At 40.6% G+C, this 21,332-nt stretch overlaps 1 protein-coding gene across 3 annotated transcripts in view; it reads left to right on the forward strand.

Annotated features, from left to right (window-relative positions):
• Window positions 1–21,332, forward strand: part of col4a6 (collagen, type IV, alpha 6) — a 131,795-nt gene that overhangs the window by 77,908 nt on the left and 32,555 nt on the right. For all 3 annotated transcript variants that reach the window (XM_084713201.1, XM_084713200.1, XM_084713202.1), the window contains exon 4: window positions 2,920–2,997. In XM_084713201.1, the coding sequence (XP_084569327.1) occupies window positions 2,920–2,997 (78 nt within the window). The remainder of the gene's footprint in view (window positions 1–2,919; window positions 2,998–21,332) is intronic.

The raw sequence follows: 21,332 nt of genomic DNA on the forward strand, positions 1-21,332 counted from the left end.
CCTTCTTAATTCTTTCTGCAAAGTTCTGATTGGTCCATCTGTTTGACATGCTGAATAAAAGTGGACTCAGGCCAATCACAACTGTTTATTTATTATATTATAGGGCAAAACAAAATGCTGCACACATTTGGAGTAAGGATGTTAATGACTAATTGCTGTTAAGAATTTAAACAGTCAAAAATGTATTTATGGATATTTAATCAACAGTCATGACGGTAATTTGACTTTCTTTTGTCTGGTGGAGACATTTGTTGAATAAGGAAACTAAAACTTAGACTTAAAATGAGAAAAAAAATACCAGAATATGGAAATTAATATGTTATGTATCTTATAAATTATTAATGATTAATCAGTTTTAAGTGTTTTCAAGTACTGGCTAAAGAAAACGCACAAACACGGTCAGCGGTTAAAAGCAAATAATACTCTGAGTAGTTCATGCAACAAATACTTTGTATTTTTTTAAGTATTTTTCCAACACTGGTACTTTTACTTGCAATTGAGTAATATTTTAGTAATCTAACAGTACTCGTACTTGTACAGTTTTTCAGTACTCTGCTGTTAGGAGTTGGTGGAGACCAAAAACAAGGAAAGATTAATAACCATGCGTTCATCAAATTGATGGAAACTCAACTACAAATAAATATTAACGTACCTCTGTGTATATTTAATGTCACTGTTGTGTTTCCAGCTTGTTTCACTGCCTGCAAATGACCAAAAAATCCATTAATGCAGGGTTAAAGCTTTAACGTGTCACATGAGTCAATATAAATGATCTGAATATTTCTCAGACTCCTTCACACGGAGCACACAGTCGTCTTTCCCATGCTCTCATTATATTAGACTGAGACCCAGACGAGACCAGCTGACGATTACTTCCAGGGGTCCTGGAGGGTCCTTGACCCCCTTTATTGTGGATATGAACGCTCACAGACTGTGGTCATACGAACTAATACACCTCCTCACACTTTCTCCCGACCCTGTCCCCGTCTCCTCCACGTCTGTCCACCCCGCCGGCACCCTTTCATCCTCCAATCATGCTGAAAAGCCGGCCATGACCTTTGAGTTTGACCCCAAAGAGACCCCTGAACCGTGGACTCATATGAGACCTTTACTCCCAAATTCACACAGAGGTCGTTAGTATTCATCTATCAAATATTTAGAAAGAGTTTAGACTCACACACAGTATATAACAGGTACAAACACAGATATATAGAAGACAAACAACACTCTGTGCACCACATGTGGTCCGTCACCTCCCACCCAGACTGAATAGATCGCATTTAGTGTTCTGAAGTTTTAAGAGCCTCATATATATGAGCTTATGTCACTCATATGTCAGCTTATAAAAGCTCTGTCTTAAAAAGCACTGCGTGATGTTTGGTAGATATGTCAAGAATGTCACCTCAACGCAAATAAGGTTAATCTAGAGTTCACTCTGAGGTTATGAGCTGTGCTGAGTTTGTTTGTGTGTCAGGAACAAAAATGGAGGAAAACTGGAGATTTCAACAAACTAAATATTTTTTTTTCCTCACTGAAGATGAAGAGTCTCACTCAGGTCACAGCAACATCATCAAAGGGGATAACTAGAACTATAATTGGTTCTTTGGCTTGTCTGCGTTGGAGAACCCCAATGGGTGTGACTTGTATGACTCGCAGACCTTTTACCTTTTGTAAAGGTTCCTCTTGGAACCCTTTCAGAGAGCTCTACCTAGAACCCAACATAAAGGGTTATAGTGCCATCTGAAAGGTTTCACCCAAAACCCACTATCAGAGGTTCTACAGGAGAACCCTTTTATGATGTAACAGTTCCACCCAAAACCCTCTCTGGGGGTGCTGTCCAGCTTCCAGGTGTACTAACAAGAACCCTCTCAGGGGGTTCTACTAAGAACCCCCTTTATATTCTAAGGGTTCAACCAAGAAACCACCCAGAGGATTATATTGAGAACCCTTTTATATTCCAAGGGTTTTATCTAGAACACACCCAGGGGGTTCAACCGGTAAACCTTTTAAATTCCAAGGGTTCAACTGAGAACCCTTGTATATTCTGAGGATTTTACAGAGAATCTTTTTATATTCCAAGGGATTTATCTAGAACATACACAGAGGAACCTTTTCATATTCTAAGGACAAAAGATTTCCTGAATGATTTCAACCATTCTTTCAATTCTTTCTTCCAAAAAAGGTTCTTTGGATGAAAAGTGATCTCAGCGGAACCTTGGCAAACCCCGTCTTCAATAAAAAGAGCTCTTCAGAAGCAAATGGTTCTGAGTGTGACCTTGTCCCTTTAGAAAGAACCCTTTTGGAACCCTGATATCTCTGTTCTTTGCTCGGAGGTTTGACTCTGGTTGTAGTTAAGGGTGGTGGTTTGTGTCTCTGTCACTAATCAACAACCAGAGACGAAGAAGAAGAGCCGGAGGTCACACAGCGTCTCATCTGTCCCCCGTTAGAAGACACAGAAAAGACCGCGAAGAGACAAACACAGTACAAAAGGGAAAAAAACACTGTTTATAACCTTGAGAACATGAGAGTACATGTCACGTTTGATATATAATTAGATCACTTTTTCAATCAACACCCGGTGTCACTAACTGGATCTGATCCTTCCTTAAATCCTCCTTAAATCCCTTTGCCTCTGTTAAATTGCTGCCAACTTCTCACTGATACAATTATTTGGATTTCTCGTATCCACACGATGACCTGAATCTTTGCTCTTCTGCCTCTGTTTTCCGTCATTTTGTTAGATTTCTGTTTTCATGAAAGGATTTGAACAAAATTTGTTCTTTTGCAGCTCATATTGCTGTTGCATTTAGGTGAAGCGTCTTGCTCAAAAGAACGGGGGATTCGAACGCCGAAATGTCACGTATGTTCCCAAAGCGCTGTTTGTAATCTGTGCCTCTTTTTCTGTTTCGTTTCTTGCAGGGTACCAAGTTTGACGAGCCGTGCGCAGGTCTGGACTGCAGCTCAGGATGCAGGTGCAACCCAGAGAAAGGCAGCAGGGTGAGTCACGTCTTATCTGCCTGATGCCATCTTGGCTCTTGTGTAGCTGTTTGCACATGCACAGTTTTCCAGTCAGTTAAGATATGGCTTCTGCACTTTGTGTCATTATTTTAGCTCCTATACCTCAAAGACACGGACAGATGTTAAGTTTTCTGTCAGGAATGATGACGCTTAAATTCTTCAGTCATGTAAGGCAAGCAGTTTTCAGCCTGAGTGGTCAAAAAGTAATAAAATAATTAATTAATTCAGCAGAAATGGTCTTACTATTACATTAGTTAACCCTGCGACAAAAAGTAGACACATTTCATCACATTATTAAAGGGATAATTCACCCAAAAATGAAAAATCAGCCATCATCTGCTCACCCTTATGCCAACTGAGGGTCGAGTTTATAAACGTAATGTTCCCATTAACCCAAAAAACTATTATCATATTAAATTGTATGTTTTAACTTCTGTCCATTCATGCTGAAAGCTGCCTTTTTTTATAATGCACACGTCTGTCAGGGTTTGCTGCATAAATAAATCTAAATGTATAAAGAAAGATAATGTCAATCAGTGGTTTTCATACTTTAACTATTCATCATCATAGCAGATTACAGACAGATAAAGGTAAGATTCATTGTACTGAGCAGGTTGATTCGCTTTTGGTTGTGAGATCAGGAGACTAAACAGAGTTAATTTTGTTGTCTGACTACAATACAAACCCACAAAACTGTGTTTAGTCTGTGAGAAGCGCATTCAACTTCAAGTTCAATTAAAAGAACATTTCTAGGAATTTCAGTTGCGGAAACAAGTAAATTACCCCCGCTAGATTAAGAAACAATGTCCTCAGGGCTCTGGTTTTAATTTTTATATTTTTACATCGCCTATTATCACCCACAGACGTGATCACGACGTATCACAGTGAGCTCAGCGTCAGTTTGTGTTACACGTGTTCCAGCAGTCCTTATCTACGGCCGGCGCTGTGATTTCTCCGGGTGACGAATCAGACGCCCACAAGAAACAAAACAGTGCCTGCAGGCGAGGAACTAATTTTCTTGTCACTGGTACCATGAAATTAACATCGGCTGTCTGTTAGCAGTGATATCCAAACAAGTGTTGACAGACTGAGATATGATCTGCTATCAGTGGATGACTGCACGTTCTAACAACAACCAGAGGTGGAAGTTCACTTCAGTACAAATACTGCGACCGCACTGTGAAAATACTCCAGTACAAGTTAAAGTCAGAGCATATAAACCCTGGGGTACTTTGTAGTGCTCCTTATGAGGCATTTCTTTCTTCCAAAAACGTTAAAAACCTAAAAAGTTTATGAACCACTGTTCTATAAAATCATCATGTTTGTGGCGTTATTGTCCCGTGAGAACGCTTTAAAAGGTCAACTTTTAATGGTGTCAGAAAAAAACAGCTTTGAGTCGAAGCATATTTCAGCTAATCCAAGAGAGATTTAAAATAACACAACAGGGTTTTTAAGTCTTTAATACAATAATCTAAACTTTAGGCTTTATAAAATGTCTTGCATAAACTTCAGTCTTACTTTTAAACATGTTTTTTTAGGAAAAAACATTCTATTAATCAAGCTGCAACAACTACCAAACTACACTAAACTAAATAAGTTATATTTTAAGGGATAGTTCACTCAAAAATTAAAATTCAGCCATTATCTACCCACTGCCATGCTGATGGAAGATCGGATCTACTTTTTTAGTCCATCAGACAAGCAGTATGGAGGCATGTTGTGTTTTTTACAGAAACAGAATCTAAAAAGTAACTAAAGTACAATATTTCCCTCTGAGATGTTAATTAAAAGTATTTTTTGCAGTACAGTTCTTGCATGATTGTACTAAGAGTCTAATCGCAGCGCTGCTGATGATATATGTTAAACTTCACACACTTCTCTCAGTATATATATACACACACATACTCCTTCCTTGCACCTGTCAGCTGTTTGCACTTCAGTGGCGACAAACCGAGCTGCTCCGCTCTCTGATTTATGACTAAATGTGACATTTAGGAGCCTTTAGTCGTAGGATTTTTGTGTGGGTGTTTTATACGTCAGTATAAACCTGCTGGTTCATATAAATTCCTGTACATTAACAAGCCTCCATAAATGCAGCAGCAGCATCAGGTCAGAGGGGTGACGGCTGTAAATAAGTGGGAGGGTTTCCTCTTGAGGTTATGATTTTGAAAAGTGAGGGGGGGGACATGTCCTCCCTGTTCACACTGAGAATCACACCCTTTAATACAGTCAGACGGTCTTTTATAGAGTAACTGTAACTGCATTATTATCAGTTTATTAGTAGGATTACAATTTTAAAATAAAGAACAATACACAGTTATCAGTTCATTATCATGGCCTCTAGTGAAAGAAATACTTCACTGGGTGGAAATTTAACCACTTCGTCGTCTTTAAATCAATCAATCAATCAATAAACAAAATAAGGAACAGCTGGACAAACTAAGTAACCAAACAACGAACATAAAGCAAATGATTAATCTGTTATTAATTGACTATTTTGAAGTTGCTTAATCATTTTGAATCATTTTTAATTCATTCAGCTTCTTAACTGTGAATATTTTCTTGTTTCTTGACTCGTCTCTCGCACTAATTTGAAATTTTAGGATGTCGTCTTGAGCGTTGATCGTTTCTCAACATCTTCTGACAGTTTAATTGATTGATTAAGAAAATAATCAACCAATTATGAGACGATGAAAATAATGGTTAGTTGTAGCCCTAAAACACTTTATTAGGCTCAATAATTTCATCATATTTTATACTGAGGTAATCCAAAAGTAATGGTAATCAGGTTACATTACTTTAAGCTTGTGATGTGTTTTAACAGTTAGTAAATAATTGTGCTGGAATAGATTTTTAAAGTAACCCTTGAAGCCCTGCTCGTACGCGTCTCCATAGAGGAAAACACTGGAAAAAAAAACTGTGGAAACTGTAAAAAACAAAACAAAAAAAAAAAACCACAACAACCCCCCGCTGAGAGCAGCGTGTGTGTTCACCTCGGGCTAAAACCAGACTAACTGTAATCTTCACACTCTGACAGCCTGTATCCAAACAACAATTACTGTCTGACACGGAGGGCTGCACTTACCGCCTGCCTACTGTACGCCACTTTAGCTAAATAACACAGTGACGACCTCCACATCACACCCAGGTACCTGCAGCTAAATGATATAGCTCGGGTAAAACCGCCGACCTGCCCCTGCACGGGCCTCCTGCGGGGCCTGAAATGACACAGCGGCGGCCGCGGCCGTCACCCCTTCTTCACCTGTTATTGTTGGGAGACGTTTGAGGTGCTTATTTGTCTCTTTGCAGTTTTACCTTTGTGCTCGCGGGTCAGAGAGGTTAACGGTTCTTATTTCACAGTCTGTGCACGACGGAGACGCAGGATTTGATGCAGGATGCTTTCACTTTTTCACTCCTAGATGAAAGCTGCATTATAGATGAGGCCAAAACGCACTAAAGGCGTCTGACGCTCGCCTTGACGCTCGCACTCTGAACTCATTTCGTTTTCGATTTTACTGACAGTGACTAATGATTGATTAAATATTCATCAGTATTAGTTATTTGCTAATTACCAGGATGAGGTCAGGACCGGCTCTGTCCCTTATAAAGATAATTTAGATCATTTTATCTCGAGTTTCAAAGTGAGTGAAAGTTCATCTATGTTGCATCTGCAGCTGCGTTCCCTTAAAATCTGCTATAACATGCAATTTGCAGTATTATATACACATACAGACCCTATATTATGGCATCACTGCAGCTCCTGAGATAAAAGATGGAAAAATATCAGAGCTAAACATTCTCCTGTAATTGTCTCTCTGTAGGTTTAGTTTGCTTTGGACCAGAGTCAGCAGTTGTCTCAGTTTTTCCCTATATGACTGGAGAGGTTGTTCATCATCGACGTTCGCATGGCATGTTTATTATATGATGAAGGCGCTGAGCCCGCAGGAGAGTTTGGCACCTTTTGCTAAAACAAGATAACAACGCGGGTAATGAGATGAATGGAACACGGCCGAGGTCTGACAGAGTGTCGCTGACAGACTGTGAATGGAGTCGTGTATTAATCTGGAGATGCTCTGTTGATCCCCGAGGGGGTCTTTTTACTGTCAGGGTCAGTTATAAAGCACAACAAATGATGAGGTTTATCAAAAGTTCATCTCTTAAAGAAATCAATCATGGCGATTCAGAGCCACGGAAAAATGCTGCGCAAACACAATGACTGTCTCTGTACGGATATTGTTCTCGAGAAGAAATAAAACTCTACTGATGCAAATGCAAAAGGAAACTATGGAAGCCCATTAATGCTGATGTGGTGAAAAAAAAAAGATCCTGTAAGTCAAGAAACATTCTCAAAAATAATGACTTAGTATATGTACTAATGAGACAGCCAGAGTAAGTCATTTTTGAGAAAATTTCTCATGATTCTGAGATAATAAGTCTTTTATTTTGAGATAATAAGACATTTTTTATATAATAAGTCATTATATTGAGAGTTTCTAGTTATTGTCTTATAATAAGTCTTTATTTTGATATGATAAATCATTATTTTCAGATAATAGATCTTATTTTGATATAGTAAGTCTTTATTTTTAATATAATTAGTCTTTATTTTGAGTTTCTTGTTAGGTTCAGGTCATGTTTGGGCTGTTTTCCTCTGTTTCCAGTCTTTATGTGAAGCTAAGCTAATCAGCTGCTGGGTGTAGCTTCATTTTGACCATACAGATGTTGAGAGGCATCGTTCTTCTTATCTAACCTTAAATATTGAACTATTAATCTAAAGCGCCAACAACAAATCTATTTTTCATCTTTATCTCTTATGTTCGAGGCAGTCGCGCTCAGATCGGCACTGAAAACACCTTGAACTTTTGCCAACATACCAAAAAAAAACAAAAAACTCATATTTCCATTGCTGCTTGTGCCCTGTACAGATGTTGTGGCTCATACCAACATCTGTGCCAATAACTCTCGAGGGCATCGCACACGCTGGAACATTTTATCACTTATAGACGAGGAGGGCAGGACTGACATGTCAAGACATAAAAAAATATATGATGTTTCCTCCAGCCTGTAAATGTGGTATGAAAACAAACATCCTATAATTAGATGATTAAACGGTGTATTTGATAGATCGAGAGATTGATATGTCTCGTAAATCCATTGCTAATGCCTGCAGTGACCCGGCTCCCCTGGGTGGTGAAGTCCGACCCCAGCACAAACACAGCAAAGACACAATCCAGACTGTGTGTGTGTGTGTGTGTTGGTTTTCATTATTAACAGCCAAAGGGGCTTCAGTTTTACTTAAAGCTCTGAGCAAACACAGAGCTCAAGTGTTTAAAAGCTCGTGTTCATGTGTTTTACCTTCCTGGCTTTAATATCTGTGTCATATTGGATCCATTAGGTCCAACAACATCCGCTCCTGTTGGGGAAAGCTCGCGTGTCAAAGGGCAGCGTCAGGGATGAGTGTGTGTGTGTGTGTGGGTGTGTGTGTGTGTGTGTGTGTGTGTGTGTTCGAGCAGTGGTGAGGGTTCCAGGTCAGGAAGGATGTGCTTTATTTAATTATGCCAGACCTCCATCTGTGTCAATCAGAGACAGAGAGACAGACACGGAGAGGGGACTTCCTCATTTTGTCAGGACGCCAGCGGGGGACGATTCAACATTTTCGGTGTCACGCTGGAGTGAAAGTTCCTCAACCAGTCAGAGTCCTTCTGCGGAGATAACATCTTCAATCTGCGAATTAAAGTTATTACAGAAAAAGGATCCACTAAGCTGGAAGTGAGGACGCCTTAAAGGGATAGTTCACCCCAAAAAGAAAGACATATGCACTCTCTCTCTCACACAAAGCAGACAACAAAAGGGGACGGAGGAATAAAGGATGAATAGAGAGGAAAAGAGAGAGTGCAGCAGCCGCCCCTTTTTAAAATACGATGAGGGTAAAGTGATAGTGGATGTGTGTCTCGGTGGGATGGGAAGATAAGAAAACGAGGGATGAAACCCCTCTGCGGGGCCTCTCGATGAAAGACTGCGTCTCTCCATCACTGAATTCCTTTACTTTAATCCTGAAGCAGGTAAAGACAGAGAGACAGACAGAGAGAGAGAGAGAGACAGGTTGGCAGAATTCCTTTTATGTTAAAGCAGAGAGAGAGACAGCAGGAGAGGAAGAGGAGACAGACTGACCAACATTTTCAAGTTTACTCCTGAAGTAGAGGTGTGAGGAAAAGGGAGACTTAAAGGGACAGTTCGGATTATTTGAAGTGGGGTCGCACTTAATCATAGTCAGCAGCAGGTGGCAGTCGACAGGTCCTCAGTTTGGAGAAGCAGCAGGAGCACCGGTGCAGGAAGCTGAGCAATGAACTGCTGTGGTCGGGGTCAGCAGCACATTTTTATCTTATTTTAGCTGCTTAAAAAAGACCATCCTAAAGAAATCATCTGTTATACTGTTTTATAAGCCAAACATCACTAAGCCAGTTCGGCTCCCGCCTGCAGCCCATGTGCTGCATTTCACCATCTCTCTCCCCCCCCCCTTTCCTGTCATACCTTCAGATGTCAACAAACAGAGGCAAAAATGTCCAAAAAAATCTTTAAAAAAACCCACTAATATAGATTTTTGTAGGTGGTAAAAATAGGTTTTGCTGCTGTCAACAGCAGTACGTTGCTTCAAATAACCTGAACGATCCCTGTAATAAGAAAACGAGAGAAGAAAATGGAAAGGAGGGCAAGAAAAAAGGGAAAGTAATAGTGAGAGTTATAATGAGATGGTAGACCATATATAAATATATATATTTTGTCAAACACACACACACACTCACACACACACATCAGCTCAGATTGCACAGAGATAATCAGAGCTGGCTGCAGCACGACCCCGAGACAAGCATGAACGATGACTTTGATCTCCCTCTTCTGTCTCTTCTGTCTTTTCCTTATCTTTCAATATATCTCCAACCAACCCCCCCACCACCCTTCACCCCCTCCTCTCTCTCTCTCTCACACACACACACACACACACACAGCCCTTCTCTCTCCATGCGTTCTCTAATGTTTGTGTTGTGTTTGTGATTATTAAGTCTGTCCGGGTTTCGCTGACTGAGCGCTTGTGAATGTATTTTACTGGTTATTATATGTGTGGTTACTTTTATGTTTCTGTATGTGTGTGTGTGCGTGTGTGTGCGTGTGTGTGTGTGTGTGTGTGTGTGTGTGTGTGTGTGTGTGTGTGTGTGTGTGTGTGTGTGTGTGTGTGTGTGTGTGAGAGACATGTATATGGCGGTGTACCTACAGACCAGACTAATGTATAGGACAGGTCTTATCACACAGTTGTGGGCCCCTGGATGGCATTTTATCTGACTGTCCCTCCTGTCGAGGCAGGAGTCTAAAAATGGATGGTGGTGGTCTTTGTTTAGGCTTCATCTTAACACACACACACACACACACACACACACACACACACACACACAGAGTGATGTATAAAATGGCGGTAGAGCAGCCATTTTGCCTCCCTTTTGTCCAAAATGTCTCGACAAACAAAACCCCACCTCCTTGTCCTCAAGTGTGAGCTGAAATGATGGAAGGATGCAATTTAGCTTCCGACACACACACACACACACACACACACACACACACACACACACACACACACACACACACACACACCTTACATTCACAGGCCTCTCATCCACTCAGAGTTTAGTCTAGGAAAGGTCAAAGGTCACAGTCAACACAAAGGCCGGGGTAAAGCAGAAGGTCAGGGGCACCAGGATCACAGACTCAGAGGTGTGTGTGTGTGTGTGTGTGTGTGTGTGTGTGTGTGTGTGTGTGTGTGTGTGTGTGTGTGTGTGTGTGTGTGTGTGTGTCAGACTTTTTTGTGTTTCTCCTTTCTCATCACTCTCAGCTTTTTTCTCCCATTTGTACTGTTTTGTGTCTTTGAAGGCTTTGAAGCCTCAGACTTTATTTATCACACAAAGGTAAAGTAACAGTGACGGTGAAGTACAGACGGAGAAAAGGATACAAAAACTTCACTGTGTCACTCAGTTTGTTTCCTGTGCAGCTGAAATTAAAACCACAACAAAAGAGACAAGAAGAAGTTCAGATGTAAAGGTCTGTATCTAAGACCTGTTGCTGCACCGCCTCAGTTTCTAATGCACACTACTGCCCTCACATGGCTCCTTTAGGAACTGCTCTGAAGTCACTCTGCTGTCTGCTGCATCTGTCCCTCTGTTTCCAGATCAGTTCAAAGAGGCTTTATTTGAATTATCATAATATAATACAGCATTGACAAAGCACTCACTGTGCACCCAGAAATATATTTGACACTGTTTTAATGTGAAAATCGTATATCTGCTGTCATCTGTTAAAGACTGTTAAACACCATTTTGGTCACCGTTCATTTTTTGGGAGTAGTTTGGGAGATTGTGCAGCTCTGTTTTCCTGTGAAACTCCAGCAGTGTTTTGTGAACTAAAAAACTAAACCTGACCTTCAATCGGCATGAGGGTCAGTAGATAATGACTGGATTTTCACTTTTGTGTGAACTATCCCTTTAAGTTAACTTCCGTTACGTACTTTTAACATGACAGACAAGATCAAATCTGACCAACTATTTTTAATGTTTTAAATTTTTATATACCACAAAACATTTAAATAGTTAATCACAGTCATATTGAAAACGTCCACTGTTGTCCCTGTTAATATTTGAGGATTGATAACAAAGCTGCACATCATCCTGCAAGCCCTAAAGCTCAATCTGGATTTTTGCTCAGATCTGATTTTGGTTGTTCACACTTTCTTTTAAATGTGGCCTGTATCAGATTCCACACCAGAACACTGTCGTAAGAAAGTAAACATGGAGGCCACTGACGTCAGCGTTCATGTTTTTATGTATAAGTTGATGTGCGGATGACAAAAATGAGATCAGACGATAGAGAGACAAGTTTTTAATCATGGCTTTTTGTGGAGCTACATCTCTGTGGAGGTGTGTGTGGATGCAGAGTCGGAGCCAGGAGTGGTGGGATTGTGCTGTGATTGGCTGATTTCATCCAAAATTTCAGGACGTCCCCGGCTATTTTTAACTATATGTATTGATGAAATGAAAGTATCAAAAAGTTAAATACACATTAAAACATCGCAATATGAACCTCTGAAGTACTTTTACTTTGATGTGTAGAAGGAAACTTATAGAAAAGTACCAGTAACTTCCATTTTTGTTTGATTTTAAATGTTTTTGCTCATCTAGTTTTAATTAGTCTTATCCACAAAGCTCAAAGAAAATAAAAGACTGAGGATATTGAATAAACGTAAATGAAGTGGAAAAAGACACACACACACACACACACACACACACTTATACGAAGTGCAGGAATGTACAGAACTGGTTATTACTGATTTTATTGGTTCTTGTGATTTGATGTGATGATGACGGCACAATTATTTATGACATTTCCACTCATACACACACACACACACACACACACACACACACACACACACACACTCACACACACACATATGCACAGTTAACATAAATCCAAACTATTATTTATGGCCTTTTTTCCAGCAGAGTTGTCCTGCCCTGCTTGTTAATGTTAAACATGTAGACGCTCATCACCTTTAAACAGGAGAAAAATACTTTAAGATCTGCAATTATGTGTGTGTGTGTGTGTGTGTGTGTGGTATGAATCAAATCTTAATCTATGCAAACACTCGCATGTGCAGTTTTATTTAAAACCGAGCACAGTGTAGGTATAGGAAGATGTCCCTGGTGCTGTCTTTGATGTGGACCCTCAGGATGTGGTCAGGGGCCTCACCTGCAGGTTGGGTGGGCGTCAGATTCTATCAGGAGGGACGTCAGCTGACCGTATCTGTGCGCTCTTGTTTTGAAAAAGCAGAGAGAGGAGATAAGTGGAGGAGAAGAGTCCCACGCTGCTGCTGCTGCTGCACACACACACACACACACACACACACACACACACACACACACACTGATAGAGAAAATCTGCACATTAGCAGAGCATTAACGAGCTCTGCAGGAATCTCAATCCCGACCTAACTAAACACAGCTGGATGGAGCTCGTCTTCACACACTTCGCTTCTTTTGTCAGACAGACAGGAAAACGTGACCATGTCTCCTCTTCCTCCATAAACACAGAGAGGTGAAGCTGAAAGAAAACCAAGAGTGTTTTTTTTTCTTGATTAATTAAGGTCTAAATCTTGTTGTTTTTGTTTGTCGTCTCTCACATTCCTGTCTGGATCCGCTGTCAACAGACCTCCGGGTTTTTAGTAAACGAGAGTTTGTTCCAGATGATTTTTGACGGCTCTGTTGTTTGCAAGTTGGATTTTGCTCTGATGGTCACAGCTTTAAAAATTGTCTCTTCTTTGCCAACACAACAAGTAAAAGTCCAGCAGATATAACACTCAAAAGACCTAAATGTCTGATGGGAAACTTATTTGTGATTATTTTCTATTCTGGCAAGTTAAATTAGCATTCAACGTTTGTTATATGTGATGTCTGGAAGAGGAAAGGATATAGACGTGAAGTTGAAATTGCAGGTGTAGTGTTGGCAGATTGCACCGGAGCACACCAGAACAATGCTTTCCCACTTTTTTTCCCTCCAAGTAGTCCAGTAGTTCATTGCATATGAATTATTTGTAGCAAACACTGGCTTTAGACACTTTTTGGACAAACCTACACTCAAAGTCCTGCTGTAGGTTTAATTTCAACATTAGTGAGGATTTATGCAGGAGTCCTTCCACGGAGTGTCAAACACTTAATTTCTTTCATTATGGTGACTTTTTTATGCACTGATTTGTGCCTTTTCTGCATGAATTCATAGTGGAATTGTCTTTAAAATGACACAGTAAGGAAGTTCTTCAGAATAAAAGTCCTCTGCTACTGTTTTTTTTTTTTTTCAGGTAGGGGGACCTCTCCCCTCCATGCAGCCCAAAAACTATGCCTACGCCTTTGCTTAAACAGATAATCAAACAGTAATAATTTAAAGATATTAACAAGAAGCACAACTTAAAGGCAGCAAACTAATTAAAATTTAGCTAAATAAAAATATAAAAGATAGGATTTTGCAGGTTGATTTGTAGAGAGACATGACCAGCCAGTCAATCTTTGTTAATTAAAAGGTCAGTACTGGTAATAAGTTGTACACAGTGGGGATAATAACTCATTTAAAGAGATGGTATCACTTGTAAGTTGGCAAATACTTCAAACTACACCCATCCTCTTCACATCTCTCCCGCTGCATGCTCCCACATATGTTGCTTTGTCCTTAATGATATATTGTGACTCATTCACCGCTCTCAGTTCTTCTTCCCATCACCCCCATCACTCTTTTTGCTCCATCTGGGACACTTCTTTCACCGCTCTGTTCTGCTTCTTTTTAGTTACCCTTTAACTGATGCTGCTGCCGTATCTTGATGGTTCCTCCCCAAAACACACTGTGGCGTGGTTGTGAAAAAGGGAAAAAAAAAAAAATCTCAAGATGATATCTTAAACGCAGGGTGTAACTCACATGTCTGGTTTGCTCAACAAAGGAGCTTTTTTATCCATAATTGAACTTTATTCCTCACAGCAGCAGTGGAGATGTGGGGATGCTGCAGCATCACCAAGAAACAGTTTTACAACTAAAATGCAGAAGTGTAATCCCCCAAGAGCCAAACAACTCATAATTTAGCGGAGTAATTGATTTTTAAGCCACTATCAAACATCAGTTGCATCCATGCACTGGTTTGTAAAGATCTTAAAGGTTTGAACGAGTCATATATGCTAATTACATCTGGTGTCGTCGTCACCTCGGGCTAATTTTTCATTTCAGCCCCAATTACAGCATTTAGTTCAAGTGTTTATGGCTTTTTAAGCAACTCATCCTGAGCAGTTTTTTCATGGGAGAACAATATGTTTAGTTTCACTTGTTTGCGTTCAGATAACGAAAAGACAAATTTAAAAAACAAGCCAATCGTCTCACACTGTAGCTCGGTCCCTGTCCAACAGCTGAGAAAACACAGCGACTTTATGACATCATCACCGTGGGACAGCGGGGCCCGCTGTCCACTAATGGGGTTTTTACTGGAGGGGAAAGCACCTGGATGAAAAGAGAGGACAGGTTGTTTGTTTAATGGCAGCCATCAGCACAAACAGATGAGTCAGAGGTCCAGAGGAGGGGTGGGAATCAGTCTGAGAGAGCCTGAAAACATGCAGGAAAGAAAGGGCTGCTGGGATATCTACGTCTGAATAGAGTGGTTCAACAATACTTTGATAAGAGAAAGGTTTTTTTGTGCATAATTAAAGTATTATCTTATCAGCCTGTCATATCTGCAGAAATGTTCACTTCGGGCTGAAAATTTTATTTTATTTCTAGTGTTGACATGCCTCAGCGGCCTGGAAATACAGAAATTTAAACATTACTTTCATTGGCTGTTAATCTTCTTGGTTAATCTGGTCATCTGTTTTAAATAAAATACTGTGAAAAATGGCCATTTAAATAACAAGTTAACATCTCTGAGTTGCTTGTTTGGTCCTGCTAACACTCCAAAACCCAAACCTCACATCTGGAACCTAGCTAGTGTGTTTAAACTCTAATTTAAATACTAATACACTTTTCAATCCATGCTACGCTAGAATCCATGAAGTCCCAAACAACAAGCAAATGTTAAAACTTTAATCAACTGGTCAAAGTTTCATTATTCAAAAGCAAAATACCTATTTTTGATTGATTGGAGGCACTTAACGCAGCTTCACTCCCTTTTTTTCACACTAAAAGTGTTGCTTTTCAAGTATTTTTATTGGACTCCCCTCATCTTTTTCAAACAAATAAAACACAACAGGTTTTATCTCAAAACGAAAAACAACGTCACTTTAAGTACATGTCGATTTGAAGGAACTTAAACCAAACCAAAAGTGCTTATATGACATTTCAAGAAAAGTTGTGGAAAAACATGAGGTTTGATGGGTTTAAGGAGGCAAATCTGACAGACAGGAAGTAAATCTAGCATAACAAAATAACCATCTTAAATATGGACCAAGTTCAACTGCTTCATCATGTAGTAAATAAAATCAAAGGTCAAAATCATGCAGTTAAGTTGCAGAGATTAGATTTGCCAGAACTTATGCACAATGACACCAAAACTCAGATAAACATGCAATCTTTGCATTCATGTGACTTTGATTTATAACTTTAACTTGAACAGCCAAACTGTCAAAAATTCAGCAAAAAGAATTACAGGTGTGATTACATCCTTAGCGCCCAACTGCTCCCAGTCTGATGTTATTTCTCTCCTCTCCAAGTATCTGAGGAATTCCATCTCAGATGCCCGTATGCTGAGACTATCTCTCTCGCTCTCTGTCCGCCCCGTCTTTGGTTGCTGTATCATCACTCATCCTGAGCAGGACAAACATGTCTGAGATAAATGAAGGTGTTTGGGTTCACCGTCTGATCGCTGGAGGGGATCGGAGAGAAAAAAGACGAGACAACCTAAACATTCCCATCTAGAGAGGATTTCCCTCTTTCTCTTGTGTGTGTGTGTGTGTGTGTGTGTGTGTGTGTGTGTGTGTGTGTGTGTGTGTGTGTGTGTGTGTAGACGGCTGTGGGAGACTTTTTAGTTAGTGTTTTCACTTGTTTCATCTCTAACGGCATCAAAAGTCCCATTCTTTGAGCTCATTTTGTAGCCATCGCTCTGCGTTTGTGTCGCGTTTCGTTTGAGGTTCTGCCGAGTCATGTGTGTGTTTGCATGTGGCTCAAACTGTAATTGGGTTATCAGACTGCCCCGCTGATTAAACTTGCACCCAAAGACCCAACGTTTGCCACCCTACCCCCCCTCCGTGCTGCTCCCATCAAAGTCCCCCAGTGAGCATGCGGTGTGACAGCTAAAATCTTCCCCCTAGCACACTCGGTGCTCACAACAATGCGCCCCGATAAGTCCTCAGAGGGCCCGAGGGTGTGTGTTCGTGTTTGCGTGCGCGTGCGTCCGTGGTCGGCACACACACACACGCTGCTGTTCACATGCATGGCGGCCAGAATCTGTCTGTCCAAGCACTCTCCTCTATCAGGAAGTGAGGTAGGCCCGATGGGAGCAGTAAGTCCAGAGAGCTTAGCGGCCCCGAATAGGCTCCATTGTGCCCTTTGTGCTGGAGGGGATTTGGGCCTACAAACTGACCAGTCTGCTGGAAGGTGATGAGGATGGAAGGTCTGGAAGAGCCGGGCGGAGACCCGACGGGCTGGCATGAAAACAGACAGGGATGCCAACTGGCAAGGGTGTCGGGATTCGGTGAGACGCTGGCAGGGGGGTAGACTGATCTCTGATAAAATTTGTCTCTTTTTGTATGAAAAGCAAAGTACATTATTTGTATAATGTGTGCAAACCAGATGTGAACCATGTGGAGTAATCAATCCTAATCTGAATCCCCCCTTAACTTTAACCAAGTAGGAGTAATACTAATAAATATTTAGGGTCACATCATAGCCTATCTGCCCCCCAGCAAACAGCAATGTATGGAAAATGTAGCGACTAGCTAGTAGAGAATTCTAGCTTCTTAAAGTTCCCATGAAGTCAAAAACAGTGTTTAAGCCTCCAAAACAGAAATGGATTACAGTACCAAGGTTGTTTCCTAATGGACAAATAGCTTTACTTGTTACTAACGTAGCCAACTATTAGCTGCTTTGGTGCTGTTAGCAGGCAACAGAACTGGGCTCAGCAACCTTCCAGTGATCATGGCCAAAACTTGACAAACATAGTCTCCAAGACTGACACGAAATATAGTAACAAAGTCCTTTATGGCGTGTCCTGATGGACAGATAGCTTAACTTGTTGCTATAGTTGCAAAGTGTAACTGTTAGTTGCAGCTTTCCAGTGATCACGGCCAAACTGGGACGAACACAGCCTCCAAGACTGACAGGGAATACAGTACCCAGGTAATTTACAGAGTTTCTTGATGGACAGATAGCTTTATTGTTGTTAAAGTAGCTAACTGCTAACTGTCATTAGCTTGATCACCTGTTCAGCTAGCCGACTCAGCCTTGGGGTGCCAGGAGCCAAACCTGACAAGAAAACCGCCTCAGTACTGTATTCCCTGTCATCGAACTGGCCTCTGTTACTGCAACTTTAAACGCCAGTAATTATACATAACAAGTTTCTCTCTGGCTGCCTGAACCACGTAAATGTGCAGACCAAAGTAGAGATAAAAGGAAAGGGGATATTGAAATGGTATTTATCAGGTGGCCAGAAATACTACTTCAAATTAATAATAATGTTGTGTAATGCAACACGTTGCTATCTTTAGAGGATGATATCATATCATCATTATATAGCTTGTTGGACATATTCTGCCGATATTACTTTATTTATGCAGAATGCATTAATTTAAGAAAATCTATACAAAAGATAAGTGTTTTGTGGGATTTCACATCAGTATTTGGAAGAAGATGTACTTTGGAAATTCAGTTTTGCCGTACATGACTTGCTGACATGCAAAGTTTTCATATACAGAGATCACTGAAGGTTGAAGGTCAACCTGTGTGTAACAGTAGATCGCCACCTAGTGGTCATTTTCAGTGAAGCCTCATGGTCCAGCAAAACCTGCTGTGACTTAACAGCGTACATTTTCGTCTTTATCGGTTTTCTGATTTTTTTTTCCCCCCTTTCCTTTTTTTTGTTCCCTTTCATCCCTTCCCTTTTATCTCTTCCTCTGTGATCTCCTCCCTGCATTTTTTAAATCCATGCCATGTTAGGGAATAAACAGAGATGCTTTAAACCTTCAGAAACTCACCTCACTTCCTCCTTCAAACACTCAGACACTTGTTTCCAACCGACCATGAAAGAGACTCTTGGCAGATTAGATTTTAGTCTGTTTCTTTACTTCGTACTTCTTAGTCCCTCTGTGTTCATGCATCCAGGGTTACGTGTGATTAGGGCTTGGTTAGAACAACAAAAGCATTATTCAGTGACCAAACCGCCTGTTCACCTTAACTCACACTTCACCTCTCACCTTTTACATAACATCAGACAGACAAAGTACTCAGCCGAGTCTTTGAAAGTGACTCCTGCGACCTGAAAAGTGGATACTAGAAAGACGTCGGAGCCTTTTGACGAGGTGACCCCACAGCCCTCCCAAGTATGTCTTGCTGTTGCATAAGCACAGGTAGACCTGAGCAGGTTGCAGTCAGGTCGTTGGCACGTTTAATGTGCTTGCAGGCGGTACAAAGAGGCAGATAATCAACAGAAATGATGCATAAAGTCAAACTAAAGGGACTGAAAATAAAGAGTGACGGAGCATGACACAAAGGCGTGAGAGAAAGTGGGACCCCTGCATATTTTCCCCGGGTGAAACCAGGTGTGAGCGCGAACCAGACAGCTCCGGCAGGCCGCCTTTACCTGGCACAGCCCTGTCATTACTGTTACCTGCCTGCCCCGAGGCCATGTGGGCTGGAAGCAGAGCCTCAACTAGACACACAGTGTGGTCAAGGCTAATCCAGGATCATTGTCACTTTAAAAGCCAAGTGCAGTTAAGGAACAGGAACTCCCTGCGTGAGTCAGTGACATCATGGCAGACAAAGATGTAAAATTAAAAGAGCGGCTTCTTGCTAAGTCAAATTACTTGATGTGTCACAACATTACTAGGCTTCTAGTCTGCTCCTGACTTTTTATTTTGCTAATGGGTTGTTTGCTAACTTAAAAACGTTGCATACCATAATCATTAAATTCTTTTTGATAAAGACTAAATGAATGGTTTATCATTTGGGGAATTACGCTTATCTGCTATCTTTACAAGAGTGAGATTAGATGGACAATTAGCTTAGCATAAAGACTGGAAACAGGGGAAACAGCTAGCCTGACTTTTCCAGCCGAGGTTTAGATTTTAGTAGCTGTGTTTTTAAATTTATTAACTTTTAGCAAACGGTAAAGGTCTCTCTAAAGCCAGTGGATTGTTAGCTCAGCTTTGCATAACAAGTCAATACAGGGGTTAACTGCTAGCCTGGCTTTAAGAACAAGAGAAAACAAATGACAAAATTAATGACCTGGTTGACATGCTAAGTGTCTAAGAAACATAAAGTTTAGACAGTCACAAGAAGACATCTATACTTCTGTGTGATTGTCAGTCTTTATCTAAATGGTCCGGATGCTGTAAACTCCACCCGTCTGTGACTCCCTGCAGGCTAAAACAAATGGTAAAGATAATTTTCAACTGGTATTTGACCTTCTCCACAATGTTAGATTTGTTATTTTACTAGTTAAATGGGTTTGTGTCTGCAGGCAGAGCAGTTACATATGAATAGGACCAGGTGTGGGGTACCTTCCTTTTTATATATTGTGTGTGTGTGTGTGTGTGCGTGTGCATGGAGCTAATAGAGGGGTGTGGAAACCTTTACCTTGTGTGTAATGAAGGGTGTGCAACCTCTGTGCATGTGCATATATGTGTGTGTGTGTGTGCCATGGACTGTATAGTTTACAGTGTGTGAATACCATGATGTGTGCATACCCCCCAATAGTACTCCTTGTGATTTAAGTCAAAATTAGGTGAAGTTAAGGACAAAGTTAAGGGTATATATTAATCTGAAATGTGTGACAAGGAATATGCAGTCACACACATGCATGCACGCAAGCATTTACATGCATCTGCACTCTATAAATGTAACTATAAATGTCTCACAAATGTTAAAAGTACATCTGCAGCACTGGTTTACTTCCCCAGTTAACATTATTGTTTGACGTCTTTATGAATGAATTTATGAGCACATTTCTTTGCACTGTGGTAGTTAAACAACGTTGCTCGTAGTTTAAACTTTGATATGATACACATTCACCAAAAATGAAAGAAATTCTGTTTGCATGTTAATAAAACAGGATTTTAACAGCCTATCTGAGGGAGTTTTTCTGAAAATCTTTGACTTTCCTTTGACCTGAGAGCAGACATCTGTCCGTCTCTCCGCCCTCTCCTCCCTCCACCTGTCTCCTCTCTCCCTACCCTGTTATACTGCTTAAAAATTAAGATAATGGCGGGTTGTCAGTAGTTGGAGCTGGAGTGTGAATCTGTGTTTGTCTTCATGAACTCTGACTCTTCAGTGAGGGATTCCTTTGGCCCGTTCATTCATCCAGCTCTAAATCAGCACGAACCCACCTGTTCATGATGATTCTTTGTTTTTTTACTGCCATCATGTGGTTGAAATCGGTAGTGCAGTTTGTCAGTTGCAGCACAAACATTCATATCAAAGTAAAGGCTTAACATGATGGAAAAAACAGAACAATGTGTAAGTCAGTATGATGAGAAACTTCAAAATTAAACTTTTTTTTTATTATTTTGACATTTGAAAATATTATTTTGAAAAGG

Source organism: Lutjanus erythropterus, chromosome 23 (assembly GCF_056507025.1).
Source record: "Lutjanus erythropterus isolate fLutEry1 chromosome 23, fLutEry1.hap2, whole genome shotgun sequence".
NCBI classification, from domain to species: domain Eukaryota; kingdom Metazoa; phylum Chordata; class Actinopteri; order Lutjaniformes; family Lutjanidae; genus Lutjanus; species Lutjanus erythropterus.